This window comes from Onychostoma macrolepis, chromosome 08, assembly GCF_012432095.1.
Source record: "Onychostoma macrolepis isolate SWU-2019 chromosome 08, ASM1243209v1, whole genome shotgun sequence".
NCBI classification, from domain to species: domain Eukaryota; kingdom Metazoa; phylum Chordata; class Actinopteri; order Cypriniformes; family Cyprinidae; genus Onychostoma; species Onychostoma macrolepis.
Window position 1 is genome coordinate 26,521,771 of NC_081162.1, and position 20,025 is coordinate 26,541,795.

The 20,025-nt window shown below is 34.9% G+C and overlaps 2 protein-coding genes across 3 annotated transcripts in view; one reads left to right on the forward strand and one right to left on the reverse strand.

Moving 5' to 3' along the window:
* bicdl1 (BICD family like cargo adaptor 1) overlaps positions 1-9,024 on the forward strand; it is a 42,337-nt gene extending 33,313 nt beyond the window's left edge. The window contains exon 11 of one of the 2 annotated variants that reach the window (XR_009272477.1): positions 494-632. Coding sequence is in view for 1 of the 2 variants with exons in the window: in XM_058784711.1 (XP_058640694.1) it covers positions 494-661 (168 nt within the window). In the remaining variant the exon portion in view is untranslated. Of the gene's footprint in view, positions 1-493 lie in introns of both variants that reach the window. The other variant, XM_058784711.1, reaches the window with a different exon arrangement.
* rab35b (RAB35, member RAS oncogene family b) lies at positions 9,024-16,512 on the reverse strand. Its single transcript, XM_058784713.1, has 6 exons — positions 16,211-16,512; positions 13,553-13,603; positions 12,523-12,646; positions 10,650-10,774; positions 9,963-10,087; positions 9,024-9,584 (listed from the first exon to the last, which is right to left on the reverse strand). The coding sequence occupies exons 1-6, from the start codon at positions 16,260-16,262 to the stop codon at positions 9,456-9,458; spliced, it is 606 nt and encodes a 201-aa protein (XP_058640696.1). The 5' UTR covers positions 16,263-16,512; the 3' UTR covers positions 9,024-9,455.
* Between the last annotated feature and the right edge of the window lie 3,513 nt (positions 16,513-20,025).

Below are 20,025 nucleotides of genomic sequence, written 5' to 3' on the forward strand. Positions count from 1 at the left end.
TTTCATTATGTTTATTTTTATAGTATTTATTAATAGTTTGAATTAGCTTTTATTTTTATACTTGCAGTTTTAATTTTATTTTAGGTTTTGTTATGTGCATTTGTCACTTTTTATTTTTTCTATATAGCTTTCATTTATTTTTACTTTTATTTTAGTTTGAACAATGTTAGTACTTCAACTTCAACTTTATATTTCAGATATAAATGCCAAGGCATTTCTAATTTTCCTTTAAGATGTTTAGGTTTAATTTTTTCATGAAATATTTCTATTTAAATTTTTCTTTAAATTTATTTTCAGTACCAAAAATGATTTTTAACAGTTTTAGTTTTGTTAACAACACTGGAAGGGGATTGAGTTCTGGTTCAGACCAAACAATGTAAAAGAAGTGTGAAAACGGGACTCATGTTCATCCATTCTCACTCACCTCAGTGTGTCGGTGGCTCTGTTCTGTCTTCGGATGAAGCCCTGATGTCTGTTTCTCTCTCTCTCTCAGGATGATATGCACAGAGTTATCGATCAACAGCTGATGGATAAACACCAGGAGGAGTGGAAGGATCCTCCATACTCCTTCAACGGGTCACGAGGACGAGCTCCATCCAGACGAGCACATCGCCTCTCGGACGGAGACAAGCGCCTCTTTTCTTTCTTCAAGAAGAACTGAGATTATCTGAAGACATGGAGGAAGGGAGTGTGAGAACAGACGTGAGAGAAGGGTACAACAAATGACAAAGAAAGTCTAAATAACCAGATCAGCGGTTCTCAACTGGTTTTGCTCATCAAAACAAAATTATTTTTTGTACAAAAGTAACAAAAAATCTTTAAAATCAAACACTGAAATGCACTAATTAGTCGCATCAATGCACTCACAAAATTCAGATCAAAATTTCAATTCACATAAAATCTCCATCCATTTGGACAGTTTTAACATATACTAATAAACCTAATGTGATGCATTTATCAGTCAAATATAAATGAAACAGATAAGATTTCTGTAATTTTACAAACACAATAACCAGGTTTATACATTTATCATTGATAAATCAAATTTGGTATAATCTAATTTATGTTAACTTACCGAATATTGCTTGTTCCACGGCCATAAGTGAACTATTTTCATACTTTTTAAACTAAATTAGTTGAATTGTTTTCACAATGAACAGAGGCAATTTAAATAAAGGCATTTTGAAAATATAATACTAAATAAAATCAAATAGATGCAAATGTATAATAATAAACTATGCTATGCTGTTTTTGAGGGCAGAAACCTTTTTCGTTTGTTTATATTAAAAGTGTGTAATCCGAATGGATTTGTTGATGATACATTTATGAACCTGCTATTGTGTATTTAAAACACATTCAGTTCACTAGTACTATTACAGAAAACTGACCCGTTTCATTTATGCACGACTGTCAAATATGCATCACATTACGTTTATTATTTCGTTAAAACAATCCAATGCAATCCAAAAAGATGGAAATTTTATGCAATTTATGCAAATACATAAATATTAAATTTTGAATACTTATTTGAAGTATTTATATATGATGCATTATTAAAGTAGTTTTATGCATTAATTTTGCCTTATGCACTGTATGATGTCATGAATAATTGTAACCAGTTATGATACATTTAGTTATTGTTACACCGTTAGAATATATAATGCATTAAAACACACGACATGCAAACCTTCAAATATTATAATGTGTTTTAATTGTGGTTACAATTTTTTCAGTTGGGTTCAGTTTCTGAAAAGATATAATGCATTACATATAATACCTTTAATATGAATTATACATAAAGCCTTTAAGCGAAGTGTTACATAGGTTTTATGTTGTCTGCACCCAATAATTGACTGTAAAAACACTTCTTTTGGGTCACGAGCCACCGGTTGAGAACCACTGCACTGACAAACCGAGTTCTCTGATGGCTTTGAGCCGTTTTGCACTTTATCTGTACCCACAATCCTCCCTCAGAAAGCTTTAGGAGCAGAACACAAATCTCGTCCGGTAGGGTGAAGCCCTGCGGCAGGGTCTGTTCAACAGGGTTCCCAGAATTCTCCAGTCCTATCAGAGGTCCGTTTCCCCTGCGAGTGCCTCGGAAAGCTTCTCCTCACCTCACTGCCAGAGATTCACGGAGGCACATCCGCTCACCGACAAATCACGGCATTCGCTAGAGACTCAACTCAGGATGAACTGGACTTCAGACGGTTCAGGACAAAGGTTCAGCATCACCGTCAAGTTTCAGGCCCAGACGGAATCTGTGGGCGTCTTTTACATTTTCTGTGCTGATTTTGGGATAAAATATGAGAGTACTGCAGTATTATTGAAAATATAAAGGGTGTAGCATAACTTGAATATCATAAATCGGCATAAATTTGTCAGTTTCGGACACAGATTGGGTTTGGGCCTGATTATAAATGATGTTTGAACGCTGCAACTTTAAAATCAGAAACAGCTACAGACGCTCTGCTCTTGGGTTCATTCACAGAGGCATTTTATATAAAAAAAACAAAAACAACAACAACTAACAACCACACGAATATTATAGAAAATTAACTTTCAGCAGCTGCTTCGAATCAAAAACTTATAAAAGCACGCAACATATACAAATAATAATGCAACAGGAAATTAGTAGCGTAAATGTGTCGTGGCTATTTTATCAAACATGCCTGCTTGTTTTTTAGCACATTTCTGGAGAAAATGTCCTCAGGCTGCTTGATAATAAACTTCAGGCGGTCCCGTGAACCAAAGAGCAGAAGTGTTGAGCTGTAACTTGTAGACTGCGTCTGAAAAACTGCATTGAAAATAAGGTTTACACACGTAAAAACAGTATAAATCACAGAGAAACACCAAACTGAAGACACCATTAGACGATACTCACCAATAGAAAATCTCAGTCCTCAGAGATGCACTGAAACTGCGGCTGTGTTCAGAATGAACTACTACTGCGCCGTTTTTAAAAGACAAATAATGTGACACTGTATGCAGAACGTAACGATATTTCAAACAGCAGAATGCTACATTGCAGTCACCAAAAATTCCAATTTAATTTTTTTTTTTTTTGTGACCCTGGACCACAAAACCAGTCTTAAGTCGCTGGGGTATATTTGTAGCAATTGCCAAAAATACACTGTATGGGTCAAAATTATCGATTTTTCTTTTATGCCAAAAATCATTAGGACGTTAAGTAAAGATCGCGTTCCATGAAGATATTTTGTAAATTTCCTACTGTAAATATATCAAAACTTAATTTTTGATCAGTAATATGCATTGATAAGAACTTCATTTGGACAACTTTAAAGGTGATTTTCTCAATATTTAACAGATTCCACATTTTCAAATAGTTGTATCTCGGCCAAATATCGTCCTATCCTAACAACCATACATAAATGAAAAGCTCATTTATTCAGCTTTCAGATGATGTATAATTAAAAATGATTACCCTTATGACTGGTTTTGTGGTCCAGGGTCACATTTGTCAAAAAACTGTCACTGCACTTGGAAAAGTCTGTAAAAATAGGGCACCGTGTAGTGTTAATATGACTTAATATGAATCACCAGTACCTTTTCCCACTTTTTTCTTACAGTGTAGAAATGTAAAAAAATCATCGTTGATGTTACTTCCAGTTCATTTGTCTCACTGTAAAGGGAAGGTTAAGTCAAGTGCATTGCACTGCACATTTTGGCTACTGTAGTAGCTGTAGTACTGCAGGCATAGTATGACTACACTCTCAGAAAAAAGGTACAAAATTGTCACTAGTGGTGCCACAGTAAGAGACAAAAGCTAAAAGATTCACCTGTGTACCTTTATTTACCTCTAAACGGTAAATGTTACCTTAAATGCACATATTAGTACCTTTTGAAAGAGACAGTCCTGTACCTTTAAGTGTACTGAGCGTGTAGTATGCTGGTATGTTATTCTGAACACAGCCCAGGTCATTTCTAGTGTGTACTTCCTCCAGCCTATGAGAATGAAGGGAGCACTTGTGTCCTGATTGCGAGCTGTAATCGGGTGTGTTTTCTGTCTCGTGTTCAGTGTGTGTGAGTGTGTGTGTGTGTGCGTGTGTTTTTGGGTTCAGTCAGTGAAAGTCGGGCAGATTTTGAGCAAAGCTATGCAGCTGTCTTCTTTCTCGCAGAGTTTTGGTTCGGAGAAACCCAAAGAGTGATTTTTTTTATACGTACAAAGACACAAATAGGTTTGGAATAAAAAAAAGGAATCAATATATTTGTAAATGTATAACTTTTGAATGATAAATCAACTTTTTTAGAACAATCTCCATGTAAGCGCTTGTCTGTCATGTAGTCTGGTTCGTAAGTGTTTCTGGAGGATTCGCTGGAATCGCTGTCTGATCAGAACTGAATGTAAACCATCTGAAAACTCTCAATCCAGACCCAATACATCACACTGCTCCATTAGTCATTTTATATCCATCAGATCAATGTGAAATAAGATGACTCTCCACAGGAGAGGTACTACAGGACAAGAGGGCAAAAGTTTCATTTTACAGTAACTTCTCTAAAACAGTAATCCATTACATCTTCAACAGTGGATTACCGTACTAATCACTCTCTCCAAAAAGTATTGCATTACTCATTACTTTATAAATCACATATCAACCTCGACCAGTTGAACAATACAAGGACAGACATGAAAATGCTCTTTTAATTATTTCAAATAAATAACACAAAATTGCATCAATTATTCTTGAACTGACCTAATTATTTAAAGGGAGAAGGTTACATTAATAACAGATTTTTTTAACATTAAAAGTTAAAATTGGATGGAAAATCCACTAGTTTTATACATCAGAAGTAACTGCAAATAACATACAGAAAGAAAAAGGGATTACAGAAAGGAAACCCTTACTTTACTTTTTTCTTGGGAAAAGTAATTAAATTACAGTTACTATTTACTTAGTAATGCATTACACTAAAAACTGGTCATATGGATATTCACTATATATATGCAAATTTAATACAGAAATTTGAACAAATTTATGTATTATATTAAAGTGATTAAAATTACACTCTAGCGGTTGGCAATTGTCAGAACATTTAACAAAATTAATGCATAAAAAAAATGTACATTTGTGCATGTAAATATTCTTGTGCCTTTTCAAAAGATAAAATTCCTCTAAAATGCTTCTTGAAAAGTGGCTAAAAAATCCTCTGACATTTAAAAATCACTGAAGCAAAGTCTCACTTATATTTAATTTACTCCAATTACATTTAATGCTGCTTTTGGAAGTTGCATTTGAGAGATCCAAACTGATGCAAACATATATGACAAGGTGATTTAAAAAGGATCAGATGTTTATAATTATTTTGGCCTGTAGTGCCTCTCCTGTCTGACGGCGGATGAATGAAACACGCTGTTATATTAGCAGTGGTTTAAATCTTCCAGACAGCAGCCGCAGCTCGAATCGCTCCACGTTTAGAGCATCACTCGTCTCTCTTCTGTTGTTCTGTATGTAAAAAACATTTCAATGTCTTTTCTTTAGATTCTGTTCTTGCGTTTCACACACTGTTCTGTAAACGTCTCGTTACGTTGACTTTGTACTGCTGTCCTTTTGCCATTTAAACACTGTTTTTGCAAGTCTCTCCAGTCTGGGTCTTAAATCTGTGCGAGCCGCTGTTGTGAATGTGTTTTTCCCCACAGTCATCTCCTATTTTTTACAAAAACCAGTCCCTCAAACGAGCAGCACTAGTTCTTTTATCACTAGCCCTACATGCATGTGAGTGGATGTGCACATCTTTCTATGTATATTTCATTCATAAGACAAAAACAAGTTGTTTGAATATGATCACTGGACGTTCGATAAATTATTTTAATAGAAATATTGAGTATTAAGCAATTTTATCCTGAACCTGTCGGTCTGATTGTGATTCAAAAAGCTTATTTTACATAGAATAAATGGGGGGCAGATTAATAAAAGAGGGAGAGCTCAATAGCTATCGGAGTAAATATTGTATAAAGCAAATATGAATGGTTCTCACCAGCCTCATTAGTGCCAAGTTTCCTCCCTTAAATGCACTTTCTAAAAATCAACATATTAAAAACATTCATATATCTACTCAAACACTTTATCTTTGCAGTAAATCTCAAAAATGGCTGCTAAAATATAACTTCATATCAACATGAACCTCACGACATTTATAGTAAATATGATACACTTAAGTCTGAATTATTCATGCTGATTGAATAAAACCAGAAAAAGTGTCAAATGGACTTAAAGCGAATTATCACACATACCTAATATGTTACATTTTGCTAAAATTTTTCACTTCCAGACAAAGACTGCAGACAAAAGTGTATGTTTCTGTACATTTGTAAGTAATACCGTGGTAAAACTGTAAATAAGGCAGATTTTATACTTTCCATAATGTGTTTGCTATTTATACTCATAGTGAGTTTGATCCGGTGTTTTTATAATTATTAAATTCTTATTTTTCCAACAGATTCCTTTAAAATACCAAGTTATATACAAATGCAGACAAACGTATGTCCATGTTTAAAAAGCTTCCAATGTCTTGACGTGGAACGCACTGTGATGTAAAAGAATTAAAAAAAAAAATGCACATGCAAAATCTTCTCAATTATCAGATATTCCAGTAATAAAACTGAAGAATCGTTGCAGTCCTGCAATAAACATTAAGAAGAAAGAGCAAAGCTTGTAAACAAATGTGCAACGTGATGATGCTTAATAAAGACAAGGACAAACATGCTTGTGTCAAATATTAATTCTTAAAATATTTATTAATGATTTATTTCATAAAGGGGAGGTCCACTATACATTTCTTTTCTCCAGTGTATAATATAACCACAGCTGAAAATTTTTTTTCAACCAGCACAGTTTGCACGGACATGTGCTAGTATGTCAAACGTGCACGTATACGCACACGTATCATGAACTGAAGTCACACGACTGGGTTGAGATTGGCTCACAGCACAGCCAGGGCTTGTGGTGTGTTTTGGCTTACTAAATTAATCATGAAAAATGAAAAGCATTAAAATATTTCTATTCGTGAATCTCACAAAACCACTCAAAAACAATAACATTTTAGATGTTTAAAAAAAATATATATAAAAAAAATGAAGCTCATTTTAGGTTCCTTAATCTTTTTCCATATTTTGCATATTTCAGTTTTGAAGCATTTATATATCATTGTACTATTTGTTGTAATTAATGCAGCTCTAAATTCATTGCATTACATTACACATCTGCAAAAAATGCACAAAACTGTAATGACTTCAATACATATATAAAAAAAACACAAATTCAGGTATTTACTTATCTGCAAAAATTGTACATTTTAGATTAACATTTTAATGCAAAACAAGAACGTAAATATGCCTTTTTTTGTTGTAATGACTTAAATGCAGATCTAAATTCATTGCATAAACCAATTTTATGCATATTGCATAAAAAAACAATTGTGGTCTTTTTAATTTTCTGCAAAAAAGCTACATTTTTACATTAACATTTTAATGCAGAATAAAAAAATAATAATGTGCCTAAAATGTGCTTCACTTTCATTGGGGAAAATTTTTGTTGTAATGACAAATGCAATGCATTTAATGCAAATGCAAATGCATTTCATAAAAAAATCTTTAATTCTTTGCAAAAAATGCTACATTTTTACATTATCATTACTTTTTACATTTACATTTTAATGCAAAAGAAAACATTAATGTGCCTAAAAATCAGCTTCATTTTCTTTATGAAAAATTACTTTTTCTTTTAAGGTGAATTGGGACATAGTCCTGTTTTGGTGAGATTCACCGTCATAGAGACGCCAATGAAAGATCACACAGAGGGATGGCAGAGGCTGTGTATCTGTCAAATGTGGATCTGCCATAAAGACTATTCAGTCAAAGTGTCAATAGCGTATTCAAGAAATTTAGGGATGAACCAACGAGTCAGGTTGACCCTGGTGGCTTAAAACACTTTAACATCTCCCTTCCACATATAAAAACATATTACATTTCAAGCGATAGACACTTTGCATAAACACTGTAATCGTTATGTTTTTAAACCTTGTATCAGCATCTTCCGGGTCCAGATGATTGTACTTCATACAACCTCGTATGGCACAACGTCGCTCTTCCGTGAGGTGCAGAAGATAAAATCTTGTTTTAACACCGGCTTCAATCGAATGCATCCACAAACCCAAAGATGCGACTCCAGCGTCCGGAGAAATACTACAATGCCTGATACAGAAGTGTGTGGCAACACTGTTCTGAGGTTATGGCAGCATCATCCACCCTCATCCTCTTCATCTTCACGGGAAAAACAAAAGCAGAAAAACACGAGCCTGAAGCGGCAGAAGATGTCATTGAATGTAAAAGGAGCTCGGCTTTCCACATCATGAAGACCCGAAGCCTGAACTAATGCGGTGAATCTCATAAAAACATGTAAATCTAAAAGGCAAAAAGAAATTATAATTTGCATGAAAAAATGAAGCCTATATTAGGACCATTGTGGTTTTTTTAAATTGACTTAATTTTCATGATAATGATTCATGCTAATGCGCTTTTCGATGCACATTACTGTAAAGCATCCAGATGTTTAAATTCTCATTATATTCTTAATAGTCATTTTTTATGTACTACAGCAAAAAAATGACTGTTACAATGATTTCTTTAACTAAGCTATTAAATGCAGCACAACAAATACTATGATAATATATGATTACCTTACAATATATAAACATCAAATTTCATCAAGAATTTGGCATGAAATGTGCTTGATCCTAAACAAAGTCTTCATTTTCTTTATGCAAAATATAAATAATTTTTAAATGTGACCTGGAGATGTTTTTTGTGAGATTCACTCAATGAAAGGAAGGAACGGGTTTGAGGAATAACAAAAGATCCTATCAGAGAATGAAAACACATGATGGATCATTATAATAATTAATAACGTCTAAAATGAACTAAAAAAAAAAAACAATTGTTGGCATCTGTCTCCGATTGAGTCCATGGTGAGTAAATGTCTGTATTTGTATGATTTCATAAAAAAAGATTTTTTTTTGGGAAAGGCCCAAATTGTTCTAGCAGAAAAAAAACACTGGCATTCCACAAAAAAAGCGAGAAAGAGAAGCAAAATAAAGAAGAAAATAAAAATCACTCCTGAGATGGTGGATAATAGAGACATATAATCACTGAAGAGTAATTCTGAAAGCATACAGAAACTTGCACGGTTTGGCGATTACGTCAGCTTGCTGGTCCTTCAATAAAGAAGGAGGATCTTTTATTAAATATCACGAATTCCACATAAAACTCCTCGACTCTCATAAAATCTGTACATTTTCTTTTAAAAAGTCTTTGTGGTTTGTCTCGGTCCAGAAAGGACTGCATTTGTCCGCACTGTGTTTTTGTGAAATCTTAACTGAGGCGATCACAGTCCGTCTGCGTGTGCAGGCCACCGTGCAGAGGAACGTCTGTTCGTCCACTAGCAGCATTTTTTCTTTCGTTTGCTATTCTTGCTGAGTTTAATCACATCGTTCTGCTGCTGTTGCTGCTGTTTGGCCACAGACTCTTTCTTTGCCCGGAGCACCAGCTCTGTGATGCAGTTAAACATCTACACAAAAGACCAGAAACACACACGGATATGTTATTGCACCCTCCAAAACTGATTTTAATAAAGATTAACACACTTTATTCAACATATACGGCTCTAAAATCTGATTAGGTGAGCCGCGTTTGAAGCTGCTGTAAAATAGATGTCACACAGAGACATAGATCAGGTAATTTCAATTTTGTTTTGACTACTTTCAACCAGGGATGTGCACAAGTGATTGATTATTCAAGTGTTGATTCTGTGAAATATGAAATTAAATACTCAAGAGCAGAGCAAAAGTAAATTTTAGAGAGTTTTCCAGACCTGGCACATAAGTGAGTTTTAGGTGTTTCACAGCACAATCTGAATGGTCCTAATACAGAGCCCTGAGGAACTCACCTCCTCCACATTAATGTTCTCTTTTGCACTCGTCTCAAACAGACTGATGCCCATCTGCTCAGCAAACTTCTGTGCATCATTCGTCTCCACAACCTTAGAGTTTGGATCATCATTTTTATTGCCCACTGAAGGGAGAAAATGTAGACAAAAATTAATATAGAATTCACCATTGGATTGGCTTAGTTAAAGTCTGGCAATTCATGTACTAAAGGGTTCATATCATGGAAGTAACATCACAACCACGGACTCATTAACATGACTACCCACAGTGTGAATTAACACCATATTTCATATGCAAAGATATTAGCCAATCAAAACAGTGGTCATTTACAAATAGAACTCGACTTAAAAATATATATTTATTTAATGCCATGTCAGCATCTTAGGGTCTTTTCATGGCAAAAACAATTAAAAAAAACACAAGTATGACAAATACAATAAAAACCAGCAAACAAACAAACACAAGTTATATTGCACAAGATTTTTTACATTAACATATGATAAAAATTCTAAAACTTTTTCTGGAAAAATTATACTAAACTCTTTAAGTGATTTCATTTCTTAAAAGGTTTTTTTTACATACATTCTTAAAAAATAAATATAAAACAAAACACAATATACATATAAAAATAATATAATATTAAAATAAAATAAAATGTAACATGCAACATTTACTGAAGAACTCACCTAATATTCGACAGACGTCATCGCAGTTCTGGTTTATTTCATGCAGCCATCGTTTGACATTGACAAAGGACTCGGCACTGGTGACATCATACACTACTATGACCCCATGGGTTCCTCTGTAATACCTGAGAATGAAAATAAGGAGTTTTAAAGAGTTCAGCTTTAAAATTAACAAGAATCTCTCTCAGTAACCAACAGTGGATGGGGGAACAGCCCTCTGACTTTAAAAGCACAGGCCGTCTTCTGTCTCCAAACACAGACACAAAGACATGCACACACAAAGAGCTCTTTGAGAGGCCTGGAGTTACCAAACCCTTGTGTCACTGACCGAGCCTGTCACAGTTCTGTCACAGTCCTTAATAACAGATCAAAACCTCACATAAACATGCATGAACGTACATACACACACTAACGAGACACTAACGAAGCGGCATGCATTCCCTTGTTAGCTACGTAATGACCAACTGGCTTCAGGCCATTGTAGACTTTAACTACGTTGCCACATTAACAAGTCCACAACTTACAAAAAGTGTCTCTGCATTTTGACAGACATAAAAGTAGTTTGAAGTCTTAAATATTTTAATGCAAGGCATAATTCCGAGGGTTTTTGCAGGTTTTACGAAGTAAATCTAAGACTTTTTAAGACCAAGAAAATGTAAGAAATAAATTGAATGCAGCACAATGTCAATATGGTCTCTATGTCTTGTATTATCAACGCTTAAAAAAAAAAGAAGAAAAAAACCTAAATCTGTTACTTTTTCCACTTACTTTACAAAAAAAAACGGGCTTGAATATCTGTCCTCCCAACCACTAGAATATGGAAATAGCTTTTACTGCATCTTCTGATCACACTGCAAAAATGTGTATTTTTAAGTGCAAATTCTTAAAAAGATTCTTAAATCAAGATGAAGCAGCAAAAATAACAAATTACGTCTTGTTTAAGAGAAATCTATCAAAATTAAGAGATTAAAACAAGAAAATGGTCAATGGGCTCAGAAATATCAACTTAATTCAAATGGAAAACAAGTTTTTATATTCTTTTAGCAGATATTTGTTCTTGTTTTGGGTATAAACTCATTCAATTTTGTTGAGTTTCTCAGAAAACAAGACCTCATATCTTCATTTTGCATCTCAAGTAAATGTATCTTGATAAAGATGTTTAGATATTGGAAAAAAAACAATAATCGTAAGGAAGTCATAAGACCTGCAGTACTCTGATTTTTCAGGTAAAACTGCAACTGAAACTTAAGCTAGCTATTGATTAAAAGTATTTTATGAAGCAAATTATGTATGATGGCTTTTACACAAACAAAGTTTATTATATAATGGTGTGTGCTTCAGGAAAAGGAAGACACATCCAAACATCACGACAAATAATTCCTCTTGCCACAGGAACTGTGAACTTAAAGCCCAAGGACAGCTTCAGTCCCAGAGTGCCGATCCTCAGTCAAACAGTGGCTATAAAACGTTACAGCACTAATTAGGAACTTCAAACAGATTCCCTGAAGCGTTCTGGTAGCAAGCGGCACAGCCACGCTGGCACACACAACACCCACGAACAAAGATGTCTGGGAACTTTATTTTCAATGTCTTAAAATGTTATTACTGAAACTAAGAATGAAAGCACCATTTCTATTCATTTCAAAGAGAAATACCATAAAGAACATAATTTATGCAGACCAAGGAAGATTTATTCTTCCTGTACTAAACTTTCTTTGAGCACATTTCTGATAGTAAATCTAGTGATCAAAGCCCTTTTGTTTTATGATTTATTATGAAATATGAAAAGAACATCATGTGCACATCATGTCTAGAACATACATAGGATACGTTCAGCTCAGCAGTATTTGATAATGCCATGCGTTTGACTCACGTAGATGTGATGGTTCGGAATCGCTCTTGTCCAGCCGTGTCCCATATCTGCAATTTCACCTTCTCTCCATTAATCTCCACCGTCCGGATCTTGAAGTCGACTCCTATAGTGGTGATGTAACTACCTAAAACACAAAGCAACACCAAAGAGCATTGAATATACCATCGTAACAGATTAGCTTGGGCTTTTTCTAGTCCTTTTTTTTCATAATACGCCCTACAAACATTGTCCTGAAGGATATTTTAGGAACACCACACTGTTGGCCTACATAGAGCTTACGCATCACACGACCCATTAGACATGATAATATGACAATGATTTCAGTTTGAGCAAAAATACTGTAAAAATGTGTATTAATGTGGAATATTATTACAATTTAAAATAACTTTGAAAGTATTTATTTCTGTGATGTAAAGCTGAATTTTCAGCATCATTACTCCAGTCTTCAGTGTCACATGATCCTTCAGAAATCATTCTGATATGCTGATTTGCTGCTCAAGAAACACATTGATTATTATCAATGTTGAAAACAGTAGTGCTACTTCATATTTTTGTGGAAACCGAGACATATTTTATTTTTCAGGATTGTTTGATGAATAGAAAGTTCAAAAGAACAGCATTTCAAATAGAAATCTATGGTATAAATGTCTTTACTGTCACTTTTAATCAATTGAATGTATCCTTGCTGAAAAGCATTAACTTCTTTACTGACCCCATAATTTAGAACGGTAGTGTATCACTCATCTTTTTTTCCTCTTGCAAATAAAATAAGAGTTACTTGAACGTATTAATTTGCATAAATTAATTTCTACATTGTAGAAAATGAAAGCTGCACAAGAACTTGGATAATTTCTCTTTTTTTAATTTAATGAAATAAGGTAGAGGACAAATAAATCTACTCTCATCACAAACAGCAGCTGTAACAGGCCATCTTCACGCTCTTGGCTTCAGAAAATCTCAGGATTGTCTGTACCCTTCAAACATGATAATAAATCAGACAGATGACGCCGGACATGTTCATGCATCTTACCTGAAAAAGTGTTGTCTGCGAAGCGCAGGAGAAGACTGCTCTTTCCAACACCTGGAACGACAAACAACGAACAAAGCCAAAGAATGAGGAAAAACCACGCAACATACGATGCAGCAGATTTCAGCTGAACGTGATAAATACTGGCTCCAGCAAAGCAGATGAAACCTCTGGACTAACGCCTGATCACCGTTAACGTTCTCCATGTGGTTTCTCACAGCTTTCAGATTTACTGCTTAGAGACAAAACATGACATCCTCGCTGAGACGCTTTCCTTAAATGACATCAGGAGCAAAATAATCTCACACACCAGCATCAAATCTGATCCACGCCGCAGATTACTCCAAGTTTAGACAGAAAGAGACCCTGTAACTTTCTTCAGGGGTCTGCAGGTAATTCAAATCAGCAAAGTCAGCCAATGAGAATTTTCTGAGGAATATGAATCTGGTGGTTTATGAACGGTCTGTAGGCGTGCCGTCTGAGACTACAGCCAACACACACGACCGCTGACTCTCAGAAAGGAAGATAAACCAAGCAAACATCCTCTCCTGACAAATGACGCTACTAACACACAGGATAAAAGAGTTGACATGCTTTATTCAGAGAAGGTCTATAGAAATGCATCAAATCACTTTCCAAACAAATTCTGATTCCATCCGTTTACTGAAGAACATGGATCACAACACAAATACTATCACAGGACTTTCTTGCTGCAGACAGATATTCATATCAATCAGTCTCAAGTCTCTCAAAAAGAGAACATAATCGAACAAATACAGCCACATCAAATGTTCCAATTTAAAATGAAATCAAAAGTTATATTACAAGCCAGACAACCAGTGTCAAAAGCGAGCCTGTCTATCCATGTGGGACAAATCCAGCCGATTTTCTTTCATCACAAACCAGAGATCTGTACCATTTCATTAGGTCACTTCATTAGAGTTCAGAACTGAAGCAGAGCCCAAATAAAAGCCCTCAAACACTGAGGCCTGTGTGTCCATCTACTGTAGCCGACAGCAGCCAGCGTCTCTCACTCGTGTAATCTATGTATGGACAATAGATACACTTCATAGGTAATGTGATGTATAGTATATAATAAATAAAATATTTAAAAAAATTATTTGGTTTATATTATATATACACACAGTATATAAATAAATCATATTATAATGATTTCTGAAGGAGTAATGATGCTGAAAATTCAGCTTTGCATCACAGGAATAAATTAGATTTCAAAGTATATTAAAATAGAATGCATTTATTTTAAATTGCAATAATTATTTCACAATATTACATTTTTTTCCTAGTATTTTTTTATTTTTTTAAAATGCAGCCTTAATGAGCATAAGATACCTTTTTTTTTTTTTTTTTTTAAACATGAAATAACTTACTGATCCCAAACCTTTGAATGGCAACACACACACACACATTTATTTATTATTATTATTTTATTATGTAAGTTACATATTTACTTATTAGGTATAAATCTTTTATTATAATATATTTTATAATATCATCTTACATTTAAAGTGCAAATAATATAATGTTTATAATAATGTTCTCTCTCTATATATAGATATATAAACTAATTATTTTATATATCCTTTACTATACATCACATACAAAGTATAAATGGATTATTTTAGTATTCCTTGATACAAACCAGATTAAACACAAACAACGTGACATTTTAATAATATAAAGTTCATCCAAACGGGTTGAGCTCATTTGAGTCGTCTGCTTGACATGAGATGGTGCAAAAACTCAAACCACAAGAACCGCAAGCTGTGATGTGTAGCTGGCTGTTAACCATCCCGTGAAAACAGGACACTCTCGCCTTTGCTTTTGTGCAAACGCTAGATCTCCTTTACTCACACCTGAACAAGAGGCTCAACTTTAATCAACTGACACCAAAACACCACAAACAAAGCATTTTCTGTGATAAAATCAGCACTTACAAACACTAGATTCACAGATACAAAAGTTATTACATCTTTTTGCCCTGTGAACATTATCATATCATTTAAGTAATAAAAGAACCTGTTCACTTAAGTGACACTTAATGTGTCTGAATGTCATTTATTAAATCTGTGTCTGTGCATCTCAAATGCTGCAAGATCAATCTTTTCTCTAACTTAATTTTTCTATAAAGATGCATCAAGTCAGCTCTCCTCAAGTTCACACAGGTGTCGAGAATCACATTCACTATCAGCATATTCAAGCAAGTGTCTCCATACCATCTTCCATTTCAACACAGATCTATTACTTTATCAATTTAAACCAAGTATTTCAAATGTTTTGACTTTATATTTTCAACAAATTGCTCTTACTTTTATACTCTAGATTCTAATGCATTGATATTCAGATATATTAAGCGTGTCTAAAGTGTTTAAGTGCTTTCTGGAGCCACTCAAATCATTGCACTTCTGTTGCAGTACAGAACAGATGATGCACAGAGCAGGATCTCCGGATCTCGGGCCTGTGTGCGGCGATCAGCCCTAAAGCAGCGGCACAATGACAGAAACACGCTCGTGTGTCCGTTAAATCAGACATGCGTTCATTTACAGCCTCTCAGAGCTCACAGCTTTAATACGAGACGCTCAAAGCCCCCAGAGCCTCGCGCCGGCCCGCTTCCCGTCACGCATCCGCGGCGTCTCTTACCGCTGTCACCGATGATCAGCAGTTTGAAGAGGTGATCGTAGTCGCGGGCCATGCCGGTGGTGGGAGGCTCAAACCCCGCGCCTTCGCTGCAGCTTCACGCCTCTCTCCAGCCGAACGCTTGGCTGGAACCCGTCTGACGTCCCGCTCGGATAAGAGCGGACAATTTCCCCCGGTAGATGCCGAAAGCAGCGGGTTTGTCGTCGGGGTTTGGCGGTGTCAGCAGCCAGTCACTCGCTCATTACCGGAAACGGCGCTTCCTCCTGCTGCACAGAACGGCGGAGAACCAATCAGAGCGCGCCGACGCCATATGACGTAACAGCAGTCAACAAGCCCGAGTCGCGATCAAAGGATGCATGTATTTGCTGTATGTGTATGGAAGGCCGACGGGGCCAAAAGTCTTCAAAAGGAACGTGTGAAATTTTATGGAAGGCCGTATTATTAAATTTGTCTTTACACTTAACGTGTACAGACGAAATAACGCCTGTACACGTTATTGCGTCTCCATGCATTATTTTGTGTACAGAGGTTAATGTTTTGGCCAATGGCAAGGCCGAAACCATCCAAATTTGCATAAAATTGATTGACAAATTTAATAATATGGCCTTCCATATCTTTTGTACATATAGACACGCACATTTTGGCCGTGTTATAAGGTGGCAATTTTGGGTTAAAAATTGGAATATGCTTTAATATTAATTGTTTTATCCTTAAATATGTTTTGAATGTGTGAGCGGCCTTGAAACACCTTGTATGCATGTACATCCCTTCAGTTCATAATTCCAAAGTATAGCCTATAATTGGGACTTAAAACATTGCAGTACACTAATTATTACTGTGAAAACTTAAGTAGGCCTAAAGTTTTATTATAAATTATTAATAAAAATAAATATTAGTTATTTTTACATGGGGTTTGGGTTTTCCCATGAAACACGAACAAATATTACGTCTGACGTTTGTATACGTATAGACCTTTTTATGAACGCGGAAGTCTCCCCTGATTAGAACTGTGCTTTACATTTCCGGTTTCTAGTTACATTTACATATTTTCAGAGCCGATAATATAATGTGAAACCTATGAAAGTTATTTAAAAAAATCATGTGGCGCCATTGTTTCATCACTTTACAGTGTTGCAATGACCGTCTTTTTGCAGTAAAGGACCAGTCATAGTTCAATGAGTGGGAAGATAACATGAAGCGACGCGAGGTTAGCTGCACTGAAAACAGATGAGTGCACATACAGCTCCCGATCGGGGTGAAGTTCATGGGATTTTGTACACAGAATGATAAGAGCAAACATTATTTTAACATCTGCTATTATTTCACACTCAGTATTTTAACTTAAGCGCTGCAAGCCATGTATACAGTGCCTGACAAGACAGATTTTCTGATACGCAAAACAAGTACTTTAAAGGAATTCCTTAGCTTACTGCCGTTACTGTGGCAGCCAACAACAGCACAGCATCCCTCCGCACATTTTTATATGTAATTATATTGAAAAAGTTTTTTTTTTACCCTGTTTTAACGGATTTCTATGGGGCCCGGAACACGAGAGCACCCAAACGGAAGTTAGAATCCATCATGGCGCTGCTCATCAGGTTTTCAGGAAAAAGGTCTATACCCCAGCGTATACAAACGTTGGAACACAGGATCACATGAGTTTTAGCAAATATTTATTATATCCACTAATTTAATTTAAACTACTTTAATTCCTTTTTTGCTCGACAGATTTGCCTGCTTTAATACTGCAGAGACAACAAACCCACAGCCCACTCACAGAACCATTTCACAGGGGCTAAGTGTTTGCCTGATCGGACTACAGAGAATGAAACCCAAATGCAGATGTGCAGTTTACCCTTGCGGGTACAAAACTGATGGTCCATTCATCACTGTATGTAAGCATGGAAAATAGAATCCATGCGCGACTTCAAAATGTAGCAATAGGCGTTCTTCAAAAGACAATGTGGGGAATTATTGCAGTAAAAACATAAGAAAATTTTTATAATTAATAATAACATTAATAATAATAATCATAGGCGTAATTTGCGGGTGGAACGGGTGGGTGAGACATGCCCCCACCAAAGTTGATTCTGTCCCCCCACCACTTTTTCAAAGCAGCTGAAAAAATATAGCATGCAGAAGGATTATGAGGCAAAGTAAAAGTAAAAGCATCTCCAATCAGTGGTTCTTCATAATTTAATTCTTACAGGCCCAGATCTATAAACCTTGTCATGCACCTAACAGGATTTAACAGTAAATGCTGTAACTAGACTATGAGCGCAGCAGCACTCTTTTACTGTGTAATAGATGAAGTAAACAATGCTTTATATTTACACATTTAGATTAAATATAACACTTTTAACTGTTATTATGTAAAAAAGACTTAGGCTACATAATAACAGTTTGTGTTTCATGGGAAAACCCAAACCCCACATAAAAATAACTAATATTTATTTTTATTAATAATTTATAATAAAACTTTAGGCCTACTTACGTTTTCACAGTAATAATTAGTCTACTGCAATGTCTTAAATCCCAATTATAGGCTATACTTTTGAATTATGAACTGAAGGGGCGTACATGCGTACAAGGTGCATGTTTCAGGGCCGCTCACACATTCAAAACCAATATTAAAGCATTAAAACATTATATTAAAACATTAAAGCATATTCTAATTTGTAACCCATGAAAAAAGAGACAAATCTAGCTTAATTTCTGTTCAAATGACCAGAAGGTACACGGACCTGGGAGTAGTATCCTATAAAAAATAAAATAAACAACAAAACTCTTTACATCTCATTACATTTATTAGGCCTACCTAATGACACCATAAACTAAAGAAAGCATTAATATGAGGGTAATATAGATTGTAAGGCCTTAAGTTCAAAATTGCCATCTTAAGAAGATAAACACATTGTTGAGAAACACATTCAAATATGTGGTCTTAATGCGGTCAAACTGTGCACGTACCAAATAAACGCAGCAAAAATCGCCGCCTTAACACGACCAAAATGTGCGTGTCTATACGTACAAAATTTGCCAGGTTAATGCAGACAAATTGTGCGTGTTGACACAGTTAAATTTCACATTTTCCGTCTGAAGACTTTTGGCCCTGTCGGCCTTCCATATATATATATGGGTCAATGGCGTCAAGTGCTTTTAATTATTTAAAAAATTATAAAATTGGTCAAATTGGTTAGAAAAATGCTAAAAGTTATTTTTTATTTAATTTAAATTGAATAAAAGCACGACGATGTAGTTTTTCCCTTTAAGAACTTTTTACAATTTTGCGCAGCAACAACAACAGCATAATAATAAGTAATAATAATACTTAATAATAATGCTTCACAACTTCAGTGTATAGGCTACTATAATACAGGGACTTTTTTCAAACGTTTTTAAAATGTATTTTCTAGGCTATGAACTGAATCCATGAATATCAAGATGTTTTTTGAGCATAATTATTCGTTATTTAAAATTACATGTGCATTATTTTTAAAGCATCATTACATTACAACAAAATGGTTTTTGTTGTTCTTTTTGTTTTTACTGGCCAAAAACCCCCAAAAACCCCACAAAAAGTCACAAAACATACTATGACAACTGCTTTATATATATATACAGTATATATATATATATATATACACACACACACACACCTTTTTATAATGGAAACATGACTGCTTTACAAAAAAAAGTCATGTTTTGGACATGTCTAATAATACAGTATTTTTATTTATTTTTAAATTTGCAAATAACATGGTGATCATCAGTGGAATGTACTATACAGTTGACAGTATTACCATCTGATACCATCA